General features: G+C 37.0%; 1 protein-coding gene across 1 annotated transcript; it reads right to left on the minus strand.

The window, feature by feature from the left end:
* Positions 1–742: 742 nt before the first annotated feature.
* On the minus strand, positions 743–11,359 carry LOC130054498 (uncharacterized). The gene is made up of 5 exons (XM_056164462.1): positions 11,320–11,359; positions 11,039–11,193; positions 4,793–4,939; positions 2,800–2,938; positions 743–2,632 (listed from the first exon to the last, which is right to left on the minus strand). Exons 1-5 carry the CDS (start codon positions 11,357–11,359, stop codon positions 1,845–1,847), a joined length of 1,269 nt encoding a protein of 422 aa, XP_056020437.1. The 3' UTR covers positions 743–1,844.
* Positions 11,360–18,677: the final 7,318 nt, after the last annotated feature.

Here is an 18,677-nt window from a genome sequence, read left to right on the forward strand (position 1 = left end):
CATTTCCGTGATTTCTCAATCAAGTCCAAACAGTGGGAAAGATATAGGAATGCCAATAGACCGGTCGACTTTAGCATCATAGGAAATTTACAGGCCCTCTCCTTTTTTAGCTCACCTGAGCCGAAGGCTCAAGTGAGCTTTTCTGGTCAAAATTTGTCCGTTGTCTGTCGTCGTTGTCGTAAACTTTTCACAATTTTATCTTCTTCTCCAGAACCACTGAACCAATTTCAACCAAACTTGGCCAAAAGCATTCTTGGGTGAAGGGCTTTCAAGTTTGTTCAAATGAAGGGCCATGTCCCTTTCAAAGGGGAGATAATCACAAAAATGCAAAAATAGGGTGGGGTCATTTAAAAATCTTCTCAAGAACCACTAAGCCAGAAAAGCTGATATTTACATGAAGGCTTCCTGACATAATGCAGATTCAAGTTTGTTCAAATCATGAGCCCCGGGGGTTGGATGGGGCCACAATAGGGGATCAAAGTTTTACATACAAATATATAAGAAAAATCTTCTTCTCAATAACCAGAGTCAGAAAAGCTGATATTTACAAGAAAACTTTCTGACACAGTGCAGATTCAAGTTTGTTCAAATAATGGCCCCCGGGGGGTAGGATGGGGCCACAAGTGGGGGGGGGGGGTCAAAGTTTTACATACAAATATAGGGAACATCTTTTAAAATCTTCTTCTCAAGAACCATTGCGCCAAAGAAGTTAACATTTACATGAACGCTTTCTGACGTAGTGTAGATTCAAGTTTTCAAAAATCGCGGCCTCCAGGGGTAGTTGGGGCCATAATAGGGACTAAGGTTTTACATGCAAATATATATGGAAAGTCTTCAGATATGGGCCAAGGTGACTCAGGTGAGCGATGTGGCCCATGGGCCTCTTGTTGAAGGAATGCATAACTATTTTTATGGTTTCCGGACCATCTAGTACTCGGCAAATGTTAGCGACAAAAGTTCTCTATTTGTTTTAGTGATGATGCGCAAAAGTATAGTTCTCTTCCATTCTACACTGACAGGTTGTAAACTGAGCTCTTCTTGTATTTAATAACATTGTGTTATATAAAATGATTACTACTCTATACAAGTCAAATGAATTCAAACTTTGAAATTAATTACACCCCAAAGAAGACGCGAAAAAATATTTTTGTTAACAGCGTCGTGATGTATAGGCAAGTCTGAATAAAGGGCGGAGAACTCTAATGGGAAGACATTTATGCGCCAGTACAAAGTGTCAGGAATACAAATTACTTTATTTAATTTAGCTTACACACTGTTTCAAAATGTGATGATACCAATGCGGTTAGTTAATTTCAAAATAAGATTAAAAAATACTGTCATTTAGAATTTTCCGAATCACCCGCGTTTCGCGATTTTCGAAATTATTACTTTCACGCTAAACTTTGAACGACAAATCCACTCATTTGACACCCAAACAATTAGCACCCAGCAAGGTACATATTATTTATATTCCATATAATTAAAGGGTAGATATCATGCATTGATATATCAATTAACAGTTTAATTAATGAATTCACTATCATTAGCGTTCAATGCCCGTAAAGGAAACATTGCATGTTTAGTTACTTTCTAAATTTTGGTCAGTTGGACCACCAATCCAATTAAATTCAGATTATTTGATCCGCCCACAAGTAGTTTGCTATACAATATCAAAATGTGCAATTTTAATTAGTTTGGTTTGGCATCAGAGAGTTTTTGGTACAATCCAAAGAAAAGAGGGAAAAGTAAGTTATCTGATATAATAGGTACCCCCCCCCCCCCTCCATCTCCGACAAAGATAAAGAAACAGACGGTCGTAGATGACGGTCTGATGCCACATTGTATTACGTTTTATAAATACTTCTGAAACAATTCATATTTGTCTTGGATACCAGCAAGTTATACAGAAATCGGAGAAATGTGCAAAGGTCCGGCAGAACGATACAACTGACGATGAAACACAAAAGAATTATCCCTAATGACCCGACGCAAACCATTTCCGGTCTGCTATCCTGCACGGAAATTTTGGTCCTTATAAAGCTGGATATCGTTTCTTTAGGGATCACCAAATTTCGACTTATATTTAATAGCCAAACTTCTAGTTCTGCTTGTGTCATGGTGAAATTCTTTGCTTGGGGGCATGGACACGGGCATAAAGCTCCCATGGCTTGACCTGACGATGAAGATATTGTAGACGTGGTTTGTTGCTGTGTTGATGTCACCACATGTGTTGTGGATGCATGTGAAGATGTATGGAGCCGTGTACTTGATGAAGATGTTGAAGTTGTAGTCGTTATAGGCGCATGCGTAGAGGAAGTTATCTGCTCATTCGTTGTTGAAGTTGTTTCTGGTGGAAGTGTATTGGAAGTTGTGGTCGTCATAGGCGCATGCGTAGAGGAATTTGTTATCTGCTCATTCGTTGTTGAAGTTGTTTCTGGTGGAAGTGTATTGGAAGTTGTGGTCGTCATAAGCGCATGCGTAGAGGAATTTGTTATCTGCTCATTCGTTGTTGAAGTTGTTTCTGGGTGAAGTGTACTTGGAGTTGTGGTTGTCATAGGCGCATGCGTAGAGGAAGTTATCTGCACATTCGTGGTTGAAGTCGTTTCTGGCGGAAATGTAGTGGTAGGCGTTACTTGAAAAAAAAATCAACAATGAGCATTTTAAAGTCAGCTTAAAGAATGTTTCGTGCTTATGCTCTTTGTATCACCCCACCCCCTACCTTCTCGTATTTTAGGTATGTGAAACGAATTTGTAAGGAGGCGTTAACCTTTTGTCACGCTGAGGTGGTAAAAATATTACCTTCACATCCAATAGCATCGAAACGTAAACTGCAATACTGGTTACAGTCCGTGGGATACAGTCTTAAATATCGAGCACTGACCTCTACCGGAAATACATTTGTGACCGGGGTAGAAGGGTCGCTATTGGCGGTAAATTCCTGTAAAATACAAAACGGCTTCACAAGCGTGGGATTGGAGTACTGATTTCAGGTTAATCAAACTAATTCATTATAAAACAATGTTATGAGTAGAGTAACATTAGGCAATTATACTATCAAAAGAGTGGATGTTCTCAATTATACTATCACAAGAGTGAATGTTCTATCAATTATACTATCAAAAGAGTGAATGTTCTATCAATTATACTATCAAAAGAGTGAATGTTCTCAATTATACTATCAAAAGAGTGGATGTTCTATCAATTGAGTGTCCTTATCAAACGCTAATACTATCACGTGGAGTGCCGAGTCGGATACGTATCCATTAAACGATGATACGAAGAAACGGGGGGGGGGGGGCATTATCAAACAATAATGATATCCAAAGAATGTAATGCAATAATGATATAAAAGAATTGTTATTGTTGAACAACATAAATCTATTTCTCCAATCTTATAAACATCCTGATGATCGATATAAGGACAGATGGCGGCTTATTATTATTTTTTCAGATATGTATATATGTGATCTACATTATGTGATTTTTCTGAAATCTAAATAATTTATAATTATAATGTCTAATTTTTATAATATATTACATGGTTTTATTTATTGATGAAATATGTTTACTCTTCTCTTTACTAAATCAATGGAACATTTTTTTTCTATTGTTAAATGAAAGATCAACGTTTTTTTTCTATTGTTAAATGAAAGATCAACGTTTTTTTTCTATTGTTAAATGAAAGATCAACGTTTTTTTTCCCATTGTGAACCTATGTATATATACTTTAGTAACTCGAACTGCATGTACTTACTAAATGTATATTAAATGTCAGTACTTATTACAGTTTATCAAAGTACTTCCCATAGTAAACTTTAAAAGTACTCACTCAAGTAACAGTTTTACTATTGTAAAGTTGTTAAGTATAGTTACATAGATGTAAGACTTTCTTGAAAAAAAAATGCTTTCATTGGCTGTAATAAATACAAGGTACATTGCATCTAACTGGAGTAAAACGTAAAAGACGAATATTAAAACTGGCGAACAAATAGTACAATAATTAGTAAGCAAAGTTATGCAGAAATGTTGAAGACATCAGCTGGATGTAAGACATCAATGACATCGTTATTGCACAGCCCCGGTACATATCTTGTACATGTACATCGGTATTACACAGCCCCGGTACATATCTTGTACATGTACATCGGTATCACACAGCCCCGGTACATATCTTGTACATGTACATCGGTATCACACAGCCCCGGTACATATCTTGTACATGTACATCGGTATTACACAGCCCCGGTACATATCTTGTACATGTACATCGGTATCACACAGCCCGGTACATATCTTGTACATGTACATCGGTATCACACAGCCCCGGTACATATCTTGTACATGTACATCGGTATCACACAGCCCGGTACATATCTTGTACATGTACATCGGTATTACACAGCCCGGTACATATCTTGTACATGTACATCGGTATTACACAGCCCCGGTACATATCTTGTACATGTACATCGGTATCACACAGCCCCGGTACATATCTTGTACATGTACATCGGTATCACACAGCCCCGGTACATATCTTGTACATGTACATCGGTATCACACAGCCCCGGTACATATCTTGTACATGTAATATAATGGTAGGTGCAGGTACCAGTAAGTACTGTATATACATGTATAGTAGATTAAGTCACACGAGGAATATAAACTTTCCACAGTCTCCTTATAGATACTGCATGAAAACAAGCATGTGTCACAATGATTTAATGTATCCTGGTTTAGATTAAAACCTAACAAATAATTATTGCATTTGCTGAATGAAATGTTGACATACGTTAGAGGCGCCGTGAATGACCGTTGTCCATGTCGAGGCCGTGTCGCTGTACTTCACCTGATATTTTTTCACCCACTCCAGCAGTGACGTTTCCCCCAGTCCTTTGGTCACTACCCCTTTAAGTCTAACTACCCTTTCGAAGTCCACCTGAAAATAGCGCCCATGACAGATGCGACAATGTGTTCAAGATAAGATTTTTCGGGCATTCAAAATTATCATACAAATATAGGAATGTAAATCAAACATATAATTCATAACCATTATCCTTACTGATATATCCCATTGCATGTATAAATATTTCAAATATATAAATTGTATGTTACAGTGTTGTATGTGACAGTGTTGTATGTGACAGTGTTGTATGTGACAGTGTTGTATATTACAGTGCTGTATGTTACAGTGTTGTATGTAACAATGTTATATGTGACAGTGTTGTATGTTACAGTATTGTATGTGACAGTGTTGTATGTGACAGTGTTGTATGTGACAGTGTTGTATGTGACAGTATTGTGTGTGACAGTGTTGTATGTTACAGTGTTTTATGTGACAGTATTGTATGTGACAGTATTGTATGTGACAGTATTGTATGTGACAGTGTTGTATGTGACAGTGTTGTATGTTACAGTGTTGTATGTGACAGTATTGTGTGTGACAGTGTTGTATGTTACAGTGTTTTATGTGACAGTATTGTATGTGACAGTGTTGTATGTGACAGTATTGTATGTGACAGTGTTGTATGTGACAGTGTTGTATGTGACAGTGTTGTATGTTACAGTGTTGTATGTTACAGTGTGTATGTGACAGTGTTGTATGTGACAGTGTTGTATGTGACAGTGTTGTATGTGACAGTGTTGTATGTGACAGTATTGTATGTGACAGTGTTGTATGTGACAGTGTTGTATGTGACAGTATTGTATGTGACAGTATTGTATGTGACAGTGTTGTATGTGACAGTGTTGTATGTTACAGTGTTTTATATGACAGTATTGTATGTGACAGTGTTGTATGTGACAGTGTTGTATGTGACAGTATTGTATGTGACAGTATTGTATGTGACAGTGTTGTATGTGACAGTGTTGTATGTGACAGTGTTGTATATTACAGTGTTGTATGTGACAGTGTTGTATGTGACAGTGTTGTATGTTACAGTGCTGTATGTGACAGTGTTGTATGTGACAGTATTGTATGTGACAGTATTGTATGTGACAGTGTTGTATGTTACAGTGTGTATGTGACAGTGTTGTATGTGACAGTGTTGTATGTTACAGTGCTGTATGTTACAGTATGTGACAGTGTTGTATGTGACAGTGTTGTATGTTACAGTGTTGTATGTTACAGTGTTGTATGTGACAGTGTTGTATATTACAGTGTTGTATGTGACAGTGTTGTATGTGACAGTGTTGTATGTTACAGTGTTTTATATGACAGTGTTGTATGTTACAGTATTGTATGTGACAGTGTTGTATATTACAGTGTTGTATGTGACAGTGTTGTATGTGACAGTGTTGTATGTTACAGTGTTTTATATGACAGTATTGTATGTGACAGTATTGTATGTGACAGTGTTGTATGTGACAGTATTGTATGTGACAGTGTTGTATGTTACAGTGTTTTATATGACAGTATTGTATGTGACAGTATTGTATGTGACAGTATTATATGTGACAGTGTTGTATGTGACAGTGTTGTATGTGACAGTGTTGTATGTGACAATGTTGTATGTGACAGTGTTGTATGTGACAGTATTGTATGTGACAGTGTTGTATGTGACAGTGTTGTATGTGACAGTGTTGTATGTGACAGTGTTGTATGTGACAGTGTTGTATGTGACAGTATTGTATGTGACAGTATTGTATGTGACAGTGTTGTATGTGACAGTATTGTATGTGACAGTGTTGTATGTGACAGTATTGTATGTGACAGTATTATATGTGACAGTGTTGTATGTGACAGTATTGTATGTTACAGTATTGTATGTGACAGTGTTGTATGTGACAGTATTATATGTGACAGTGTTGTATGTGACAATGTTGTATGTGACAGTGTTGTATGTGACAGTGTTGTATGTGACAGTGTTTTATGTGACAGTGTTGTATGTGACAGTGTTGTATGTGACAGTGTTGTATATTACAGTATTGTATGTGACAATGTTGTATGTGACAGTGTTGTATGTGACAGTGTTGTATGTTACAGTATTGTATGTGACAGTGTTGTATATTACAGTGTTGTATGTGACAGTGTTGTATGTGACAGTGTTGTATGTTACAGTGTTTTATATGACAGTATTGTATGTGACAGTATTGTATGTGACAGTGTTGTATGTGACAGTGTTGTATGTGACAGTATTGTATGTGACAGTGTTGTATGTGACAGTGTTGTATGTGACAGTATTGTATGTTAAAGTATTGTATGTGACAGTGTTGTATGTGACAGTATTATATGTGACAGTGTTGTATGTGACAATGTTGTATGTGACAGTGTTGTATGTGACAGTATTGTATGTGACAGTGTTGTATGTGACAGTGTTGTATGTGACAGTGTTGTATGTGACAGTGTTGTATGTGACAGTGTTGTATGTGACAGTATTGTATGTGACAGTATTATGTGACAGTGTTGTATGTGACAGTATTGTATGTTACAGTATTGTATGTGACAGTGTTGTATGTGACAGTATTATATGTGACAGTGTTGTATGTGACAATGTTGTATGTGACAGTGTTGTATGTGACAGTATTGTATGTGACAGTGTTGTATGTGACAGTGTTGTATGTGACAGTGTTGTATGTGACAGTGTTGTATGTGACAGTGTTGTATATTACAGTATTGTATGTGACAATGTTGTATGTGACAGTGTTGTATGTGACAGTGTTGTATGTTACAGTATTGTATGTGACAGTGTTGTATATTACAGTGTTGTATGTGACAGTGTTGTATGTGACAGTGTTGTATGTTACAGTGTTTTATATGACAGTATTGTATGTGACAGTATTGTATGTGACAGTGTTGTATGTGACAGTGTTGTATGTGACAGTATTGTATGTGACAGTGTTGTATGTGACAATGTTGTATGTGACAGTGTTGTATGTGACAGTATTGTATGTGACAGTGTTGTATGTGACAGTGTTGTATGTGACAGTGTTGTATGTGACAGTGTTGTATATTACAGTATTGTATGTGACAATGTTGTATATGACAGTGTTGTATGTGACAGTGTTGTATGTGACAGTATTGTATGTGACAGTGTTGTATATTACAGTGTTGTATGTGACAGTGTTGTATGTGACAGTGTTGTATGTGACAGTATTCTATGTGACAGTGTTGTATGTGACAGTATTATATGTGACAGTGTTGTATGTGACAATGTTGTATGTGACAGTGTTGTATGTGACAGTGTTGTATATTACAGTATTGTATGTGACAATGTTGTATGTGACAGTGTTGTATGTGACAGTGTTGTATGTTACAGTATTGTATGTGACAGTGTTGTATATTACAGTGTTGTATGTGACAGTGTTGTATGTGACAGTGTTGTATGTTACAGTGTTTTATATGACAGTATTGTATGTGACAGTATTGTATGTGACAGTGTTTTATGTGACAGTATTGTATGTGACAGTGTTGTATGTGACAGTATTGTATGTGACAGTGTTGTATGTGACAGTATTATATGTGACAATGTTGTATGTGACAGTGTTGTATGTGACAGTATTGTATGTGACAGTGTTGTATGTGACAGTGTTGTATGTGACAGTGTTGTATGTGACAGTGTTGTATATTACAGTATTATATGTGACAGTGTTGTATGTGACAATGTTGTATGTGACAGTGTTGTATGTGACAGTGTTGTATGTGACAGTATTGTATGTGACAGTGTTGTATGTGACAGTGTGTATGTGACAGTGTTGTATGTGACAGTGTTGTATGTGACAGTGTTGTATGTTACAGTGTTTTATATGACAGTATTGTATGTGACAGTATTGTATGTGACAGTATTATATGTGACAGTGTTGTATGTGACAGTGTTGTATGTGACAGTGTTGTATGTTACAGTATTGTATGTGACAGTGTTGTATGTTACAGTGTTTTATGTGACAGTGTTGTATGTGACAGTATTGTATGTGACAGTATTGTATGTGACAGTGTTGTATGTTACAGTATTGTATGTGACAGTGTTGTATGTGACAGTGTTGTATGTTACAGTGTTGTATGTGACAGTGTTGTATGTTACAGTGTTTTATGTGACAGTGTTGTATGTGACAGTGTTGTATGTTACAGTATTGTATGTGACAGTGTTGTATGTGACAGTGTTGTATGTGACAGTGTTGTATGTTACAGTGTGTATGTGACAGTGTTGTATGTTACAGTGTTGTATGTGACAGTGTTGTATGTTACAGTGTTGTATGTTACAGTGTTGTATGTGACAGTGTTGTATGTGACAGTATTGTATGTTACAGTGTTGTATGTGACAGTGTTGTATGTTACAGTGTTGTATGTTACAGTGTTGTATGTGACAGTGTTGTATGTGACAGTATTGTATGCTACAGTATTGTATGTGACAGTGTTGTATGTGACAGTGTTGTATGTTACAGTGTGTATGTGACAGTGTTGTATGTGACAGTGTTGTATGTGACAGTGTTGTATGTTACAGTGCTGTATGTTACAGTATGTGACAATGTTGTATGTGACAGTGTTGTATGTGACAGTATTGTATGTGACAGTGTTGTATGTGACAGTGTTGTATGTGACAGTGTTGTATGTGGCAGTGTTGTATGTTACAGTGTTGTATGTGACAGTGTTGTATGTTACAGTGTGTATGTGACAGTGTTGTATGTGACAGTGTTGTATGTTACAGTGTTGTATGTTACAGTGCTGTATGTTACAGTATGTGACAATGTTGTATGTGACAGTGTTGTATGTGACAGTGTTGTATGTGACAGTGTTGTATGTGACAGTGTTGTATGTGACAGTGTTGTATGTGACAGTGTTGTATGTGACAGTGTTGTATGTGACAGTGTTGTATGTGACAGTGTTGTATGTGACAGTGTTGTATGTTGCAATGTTGTATGTTACAGTGTTTTATGTTACAGTGTTGTATGTGACAGTGTTGTATATTACAGTATTGTATGTGACAGTGTTGTATATGACAGTTTTGTATGTTGCAATGTTGTATGTGACAGTGTTGTATGTGACAGTGTTGTATGTGACAGTATTGTATGTGACAGTGTTGTATGTGACAGTGTTTTATGTGACAGTGTTGTATGTGACAGTGTTGTATGTGACAGTGTTGTATGTGACAGTGTTGTATGTGACAGTGTTGTATGTGGCAGTGTTGTATGTGACAGTGTTGTATGTGACAGTGTTGTATGTTGCAGTGTTGTATGTGACAGTGTTGTATGTGACAGTGTTGTATGTGACAGTATTGTATGTGACAGTGTTGTATGTGACAGTGTTGTATGTGACAGTGTTGTATGTTACAGTGTGTATGTGACAGTGTTGTATGTGACAGTGTTGTATGTGACAGTGTTGTATGTGACAGTGTTGTATGTGACAGTGTTGTATGTGACAGTGTTGTATGTGACAGTGTTGTATGTGACAGTGTTGTATGTGACAGTGTTGTATGTGACAGTGTTGTATGTGACAGTGTTGTATGTGACAGTGTTGTATGTGACAGTGTTGTATGTTACAGTGTTTTATATGACAGTGTTGTATGTGACAGTGTTGTATGTGACAGTGTTGTATGTGACAGTGTTGTATGTGACAGTATTGTATGTGACAGTGTTGTATGTGACAGTGTTGTATGTGACAGTATTGTATGTGACAGTATTGTATGTGACAGTGTTGTATGTGACAGTATTGTATGTTACAGTGTTGTATATTACAGTGTTGTATGTGACAGTGTTGTATGTGAGTGTTGTATGTGACAGTGTTGTATGTGACAGTGTTGTATGTTACAGTGCTGTATGTTACAGTGTTGTATGTGACAGTGTTGTATGTGACAGTGTTGTATGTGACAGTGTTGTATGTGACAGTGTTGTATGTGACAGTGTTGTATGTGACAGTGTTGTATGTTACAGTGTTTTATATGACAGTATTGTATGTGACAGTATTGTATGTGACAGTGTTGTATGTGACAGTATTGTATGTGACAGTATTGTATGTGACAGTGTTGTATGTGACAGTGTTGTACGTGACAGTGTTGTATGTTACAGTGCTGTATGTGACAGTGATTTCTACACATCGCTATACCTGTATCCACGGATCAGACTGGCCTGTATTTGGACTCCAGCCACGTGTGTTAGAGAGCCTTGCTTCGATTGCAGTATAACGGGGACCATAATTGCTTGACGCAGTGAGTTGATCGTCTGTCACATTTTCTATCAGATAACTTTGACAGTCAAATCCTACAAGAGACCATACCAAATAGACTGCAGTTGTTTGCAGAATTGTTTTACGTCCCTTCTAGCTTTTTTTTCACTCACACCGGGAAGTCATCAGCTGTATGTGAAATGCAACAAATTCAGATCTACGTATGGTTCTCAGGGCCGTTAGTGTAGCAGTGAGGTTCATTTATCCTGGCAATGCTTGTCACAACACAGGGGTTCGTTTTATTGGTGTCATCCAAAAGACACGTGATTCTCACTTCTACATGTCAAGGATTTGCAAAGTTTTTATATTTGCGTCTTTCGTTTGACGCGACCACATTAACGAGTAGGACTCGAATCCATAAACTTCCGGTCATAAAGCGAATTGAGCACTTTTTATCAATTAACAAAATGTCCATGGTTCCAAGTAGGGCTGTGCGGTGCACCGAAAATTTCGGTACACCGCGATTCATACCATTCGATTCGATGCACCGATTACAAATTCCGGATTTCGGTTCGGTTCGGTTTAGATTTTACTTACACCAAAACAACAAATATGGCGTCCGAGTGATGTTGAAAACATGCGGATTTTTGGGAGTTGAACTATGTTCAATCTCCCTTGGTCATCACGCACTTTTCTGCGTAGTAATTTGTATTGATTTGTATAGTGGTCGTCAACGGGGGTTCTGTGTCAGCTGATTTACTCCTAGGTAAATCAACATAAACTTTTATAAACATCCGCCATTAAATAATCCATGTAACTTTTCTGAATTAATCTAATTTTGATAATTGACATGTAAGTAAATGCAATGATATTGTATTCAAATCAATTTGAATACAAGATTTCGATCAAATTGATACTGATATACATAGAAAAATAAAAGATAAGGTTGAAAATTGTCGTTTGTAGCTCAGCGTCACCTATAAACATTGATAGGGAAACGAACAACAACTGCACACAAGACCTATTGACACCGTGGCGCGAAATATCGAATATGGTGCGAAACCTCAGAAAATTTACAAGAAATAACTCTACAACATTGTGTATGTGTATATATTTGGGTTTTTTTTAATGTGATATAAAAAATGCTCGATGTTACATGTATATTGAATTAAAACACGTCATTCCCAGTCAACAACTTTCGATCGGGATCGGAATACGAAATAAAATTTCTTATATCCGGTTGCAAAGTGAAACTGCTTCATGCTTCAAGTTATTGAATTACGTAGTAATTGCACGTTACACATTAGAGAACTGTTCCTTTTAATAAAGAAAGTCACAAAATAGATACAAAATGAGTGTACCTTATTCATTACTGTTACCGAGCTTTCGTCGGCGAAAATCTCGAAATGGCGTGTTTCACTGCGCTTGATGACGGTAAGGTCCACATTTTCTACGTGAGTATTTTGATATTTGTTTATGAATTTTTTGCGCATACATGGTATGTCTCGGCTAGGAATAATGGAAACTTTCTCACCTATGTATGTAAAGACATATTAATCTCTATTTTTAAAAATGTAGAACACTTTTATCAAATGACAATGTTTGAAAACGCTTAGAGCCCCGATGTCAGAATTTCCTTTTCCAAGACATCAATATGTCAAATTCATTATCCTTTTCGAATAGTATGTACCATATTTTGTACCAGTTATCCATTTTGAATCCCCTATTACAATGGGATTTTGCTGCACTCTGTAATGTTTGAGTGGATGTCATGAGTGTGTGTCAAACAGAAATTTTAAGAGCATGGGATAAGGTGCTGCCATGTATTACTTCACTATCAAAGTTTAACCCAGTTGCCACAATGTTGAATTTATGCTGCAAAAAGGATTGGAAATTGCTCTGGTCAAAACACATTGTTTATTTGTCTACAGTTTATTTGTCTACAGATGAAAGAGACATGAGGATTCTCCCTCATAAACTGAAAAAAAAATAGTTATGGATCTTGTACATGTATAGTTTATTAATCACTATAGATTTCCAGCATCACAAGTCTGATTCCACTGTATGCTTCCCATACTGTCAGGTTCATTCACCCCCTGTTTGAGCCACAGTATAATATCCCAAATACCTTGGCAATGAATAACATTATTTGACTAGTGTTTCATTTTTAGTGGAGTTGCGATGAAGTCGAACTCGGCTTATGATCTGATGAAGTGCCTTTGGGCGGGCACACATCAACATTTCATTTCCGCACCATAGCTCTTGAGCAAATTATAGGACCTCATTCAAACTTAGATGGATTGTCACCCTCAGTAAGATGGGGAAGCCTATCGATTTTGGGGTCACTAGGTCAAAGGCCAAGGTCACAGTGGCTATAAATAGACTGAAATTTGGAGAAAATTTTGTTTTTCGCACCATAGCTCTTGAACGAATCATACGATCTCAATCAAACTTAGGTGGATTGTCACCCTCAGTAAGACCAGGAAGTCTATCGATTCTGGGGTCACTACGTCAAAGGTCAAGGTCACTGGCTATAAATACACTGAAATTTGGAGAAAATTTTGTTTTCCACACCATAGCTCTTGAACGAATTATAGGATCTCAATCAAACTTAGATCGATTGTCACCCTCAGTAAGACAAGAAGCCTATCGATTCCGGGGTCACAAGGTCAAAGTCACAGTGGCTATAAATAGACTGAAATTGGAGAAAATTTTGTTTTCTGCACTATAATTTTTTAACAAATTATAGGATCTCAATTAAACTTAGATGGATTATCGCCCTTGATGAGACAAAGAAGCCCTTAGCCTATTGATTTTGGTCAAGGGTTAAAGGTCAAGGTCAAAGGATTTAAGTCGGCTGAAATTTATGTACGCAAAATTTTGCTCCTTGCTTGATAATTCTTGCAAACTTTTCTGCCGGTTTCCTTTATGCCCATTCCTTGCTCAACTCGGTTTGTGCATCTCCGATGCCAGACGATTTTTAATTTTTTTGCATTTCATATATTTTGAGTTATTATACAATTATTTACCATTCCATTGATCCTCTACAGGACTGTAGTATACTCAGGTGACAGTTTAGCATATTGGACTCTTGAATGTATATATACAGGGGAAAAAACTTCTTCATAACTGCAAGGCATTGATAACCATATTGATTTGAATGTTTGGGCCATAATATGTGGTCACATTTATCATGAGAATATAAAGGGGTGAAATTCTAGAAAACAACAACACAACTTCAGTTACTCGAGGAGCGTTGTGGCCCATGGGCCTTCCATTATCCATGTTTGCTGTTGTAACGCTTTGAAAAACAACAACAGTTGATTTGTATCTAAAATCATGATAATATTCAGTCATTTATCCCCCTATCCTTCCAGTGCTATCTGTTCTAACTGAATTTCCACAATGTTCAACTCCCATGAGTACTTTCAGTACTTTGATTATGCAACAGAGATTTAAATCACTACTGTGTTGAGAGTTAGCATTTTCACCACTCATATACCAACAGAATATGGTCCATAAGATCATTGCAGTTTATCTTTACATGACATATAACATTTCTGTCAGTGGTGGAATGAAATCAACATCGTAGGTAATGAAACAGATTTGACAGTTAATATGAGAGAAGTAAATCAATAAAGGAGAGATTTTCAAAGACTCTCAATTCATAGAATTATTGAATTTTTGCATATCAATGAAAGCAATATCATATACATTTTAGATTCACTATAGATTTGTTTAATAATCCAAAACTTATGTAGCATATTGATATAACAAATTTTGATAGACTGTCAGTGTTTTCTTTTTTCTATCAAAGTTATAAAATGTCATTATGAATAGATATGATCTTTACAAATGACGACATATAGTTATATAACTTGAATAAAATAAAATCAAATATGCTACTCATTAAAATTGTTAATTTTTGTGGTGTCATTAGATAAATTGGACCTAACATGAACCGAATCGAAAATAACCGAACCGTGCTGTTCTGAATCGAAACCGAACCGAATCGAGCTAACCCTGAATCGTCCCAGCCCTAGTTCCAAGGGACATGGACACATTTGAGCTGAAAATTGTCCAATTTTCTTTTTCCATTGTTAGCTCACCTGAGCCAAAGGATCAAATGAGCTTTCCTGATCAAAATTTGTCCGTTGTCTGTCGGCGTCGTCGTTGTTAACTTTTCACATTTTCATCTTCTCCAGAACCACTAGGTCAAGTTCAACCAAACTTGGCCAAAAGCATCCTTTCATGAAGGGCTTTCAAGTGTGTTCAAATGAACGGCCATGTCCCTTTCAAAGGGGAGATAATCACAAAAAATGCAAAATTAGGGTAGGGTAATTTAAAAATCTTAAGAACCACTGAGCCAGAAGAGATAAGATTTACATGAAATTTGCAAATCATGGTCCCCGGGGTAGGATGGGGCCACAATTGGGGATCAACGGTTTACATGGGAATAAATAGAGAAAATCTTTAAAAATCTTCTTCTCAAGAACCAATGAGCCAGAAGAGCTGACATTTACATGAAAGCTTTCTGACAACTTGCAGATTCAAGTTTGTTCAAATCATGGCCTCCGTGGGTAGGTTGGGGTAACTATAGGGGGTCATAGTTTTACATAGAAATATATAGGGAAAGTCTTTCAAAATCTTCTTCTCTAGAACCAATGAGCCAGAAGATCTGACATTTACATGAAAGCTTCCTGACAACTTGCAGATCCAAGTTTGTTCAAATCATGGCCTCCGTGGGTAGGTTGGGGTAACCATAGGGGATCATAGTTTTACATAGAAATATATAGGGAAAGTCTTTCAAAATCTTCTCAAGAACTACTGAGCCAGAAGAGCTAAGATTTACATAAAAGTTTCCTAACATAGTGCAGATTCAGGTTTGTTCAAATCATGGCCCCCTGGGATAGGATGGGGCCACAATAGAGAATCAAAGTTTTAGATAGAAATATATAGGGGGAATCTTTAAAACTCTTCTCCTCAAGAACTAATCAGCCACAACAGCTGAGATTTACATGAAAGCTTCCTGACATAGTGCAGATTAAATGTTTTACATAGAAATATTCAGGGAAAATCTTTAAAAATCTTCCTCTTTATGATTTTGGGTTCACGGTGATGGTTCAGAACCATTGGGCCAAAGAAGTTGACATTTACATGAAAACTTTATGACATAGTGCAAAAATCATATAGCGATGTGACCCATGGACCTCTTGTTAATGTTTATAATGCTTAACTTAGGTATTTCTAATGGTCAGCAAACTATCTGAATGTCAGTGGTCGAGTTACAAGAGAAATACGAATCTCCCAATTATCTGTTGATGTAAACAAGGCTCATGTCATGTTTTTGTTTACATAGGTTGATATACATGTACTAGTAAAAGTTTGGTTTAAAGCAGATTTTTTTCAAATTACATGTTGATTCTGAACAATATTTAATAGTTCTAGTGTTTAGCACATCTCATGCTATTTTCTATGTAAATAAAAACATGGCATGAGCCTTGTTTACATAACAAACATTTGTGAATGCTGTATCTCACATGTAACTCAACAACTTGCGCTCAAAGTTTTGCTGACCATTAGAAGTACTCCAGTTAAGCAATGTAAACGTTGAAAATGGAAAAATAAAATTAGCAAATTTTCAGCTCAAATCATGTTCATGCCCCTTTAAACGTGGCCTTGTGAATTTGACTTGTTAATATCTGTTCTGAGTATTGCACTATTCTGTTGAGAGAAGTCGAGAGGCATAGCTTTCATCGACTTCTCTTCGCAAACATTCATGCTTTGATTCTGGAAAACGTATAAATGCCGGAGTCGGTGACGGTTTGTACTTCGTCCGAGCTTTCGACTCGGATGTGCCTGGATTTACGCAATAGACAAGTTGTTTTCAAACCAATTTTCAACATGTCCCCATTCCCGGGATTACGTCACTGGTCTATGTCCCCATTCCCGGGATTACGTCACTGGTCTATGTCCCCTGTCCCGGGATTACGTCACTGGTCTATGTCCTCATTCCCGGGATTACGTCACTGGTCTATGTCCCCATTCCCGGGATTACGTCACTGGTCTATGTCCCCATTCCCGGGATTACGTCACTGGTCTATGTCCCCATTCCCGGGATTACGTCACTGGTTTTGGGAGAAGCTGTCACAATAGAGGACCTGTTAAGAAACGGCTGACGTCATCAGAGTTGTGATTTAAACCCGGGACAGGAGACATGTTGAAAATGGATTAAAAGCACGTAAGATAGCCAAGATAACGAATATTGATCAATCTCATAACTCCTATAAGAAATGTATCTGGTGAGAACGAAATTCTGATTAAAATTCTTCAGCTGTTCACAGATGAAAGGTGAAGATAATGAACAGTAATCAATCTAATAACCCCTATAAGCAATACAAAATAGATGGTTGGGCAAACACGGACCCCTGGACACGTCAGAAGTGGGATCAGGTGCCTAGGAGGAGTAAGCATCCCCTATCGACCGGTTACACCTGCCGTGAGCCCTATATCCTGATCAGGTAAACGGAGTTATCCGTAGTCAAAATCGGCCTAACGAATAAAAAAAATGGAGTATCTGTAATAATATAGGGTTATTGAACTTATATTGGTGAATATTGGCACGAGTTGGCTGTCAAAATGCACGAGCTTGCGAGTGCATTTTGACAGCCAACGAGTGTCAATATTCACCTATATAAGTTCAATAACCCTTTTATTATATAGCTAAAGTGTTTAGTTGTTAAATTATATCCCTTTTCACTCAAACTACTCCAAAATAGACGAGAATTCATCAATATTGGCATCTAAGGTGAAGGTGTGCAATATCGGCATGCATTTCTTAACTGTTCAATATTTAATCCGTCATTAATGCATGAAGCAAACTGATTTTGTGAATGGGGACATTATAATTTATGTACAGTAAAACATTTGCTTAAGTAAATATCAAATACCGGCTCTGTCAGATTCGGAGGACCGCCGTCTGCCATTTTGGCTTGTTTACGTCGTTACGGTAACGTCAATATTGAACGCTCATACTCGGAATGTTTCGGGCGCATACAATTTACGCAATGCAAAGTTAGCGTTCAATAAATTCTCGGGATATTGAACGCTAACTTTCTCTAGATTTTACGCAGATTTTATAATAGACTATTTATTAGCTATATAATAATGTCCATTATTGTTTGCGTGTAACACATATGAGGAAAAGCATACTGTAATACAAAGGAAAACAAAACAAATAACACCAGTTTGGGGAAGTATATGTGAAAATGATAATCTGAATATGAATTACAAGAACATTATAATTTTAGAGCGATTTGATAACATTTGCTCGAGATGTGTTGGGTTATTTATGACCGCGTCTAGCGACAACGTGCCGTGGAGGGGGGGGGGGGGGGGGTGTATTTCAGCTAGCAGTCGAATCAATATTGAATCTTATATCCTCCTTGATAATGATATGTCGCTGTAGCGATCTAAGTGAGCGAATCAAAGGATCTAATTTCAATTAGATTGTTTAGCTACAGGACTTAACGACACATGCTACGAACTTTAAAAAAGATTTACGTTTTCTTATAAGTAA

This window comes from Ostrea edulis, chromosome 5 (assembly GCF_947568905.1).
Source record: "Ostrea edulis chromosome 5, xbOstEdul1.1, whole genome shotgun sequence".
NCBI classification, from domain to species: domain Eukaryota; kingdom Metazoa; phylum Mollusca; class Bivalvia; order Ostreida; family Ostreidae; genus Ostrea; species Ostrea edulis.

What these genes read in the sequence shown, in the direction of transcription:
- LOC130054498 (XM_056164462.1), bottom strand. Translation starts at nt 11,359, where the DNA reads ATGAACCTCACTGCTACACTAACGGCCCTGAGAACCATAC. An exon ending in AACGGCCCTGAGAACCATAC is followed by an intron (nt 11,194 to 11,319) that starts GTAGATCTGAAT and finishes GGTCTCTTGTAG; the next exon opens with GATTTGACTGTCAAAGTTAT. An exon ending in CGATGCTATTGGATGTGAAG is followed by an intron (nt 2,633 to 2,799) that starts GTAATATTTTTA and finishes TTTTTTTTCAAG; the next exon opens with TAACGCCTACCACTACATTT.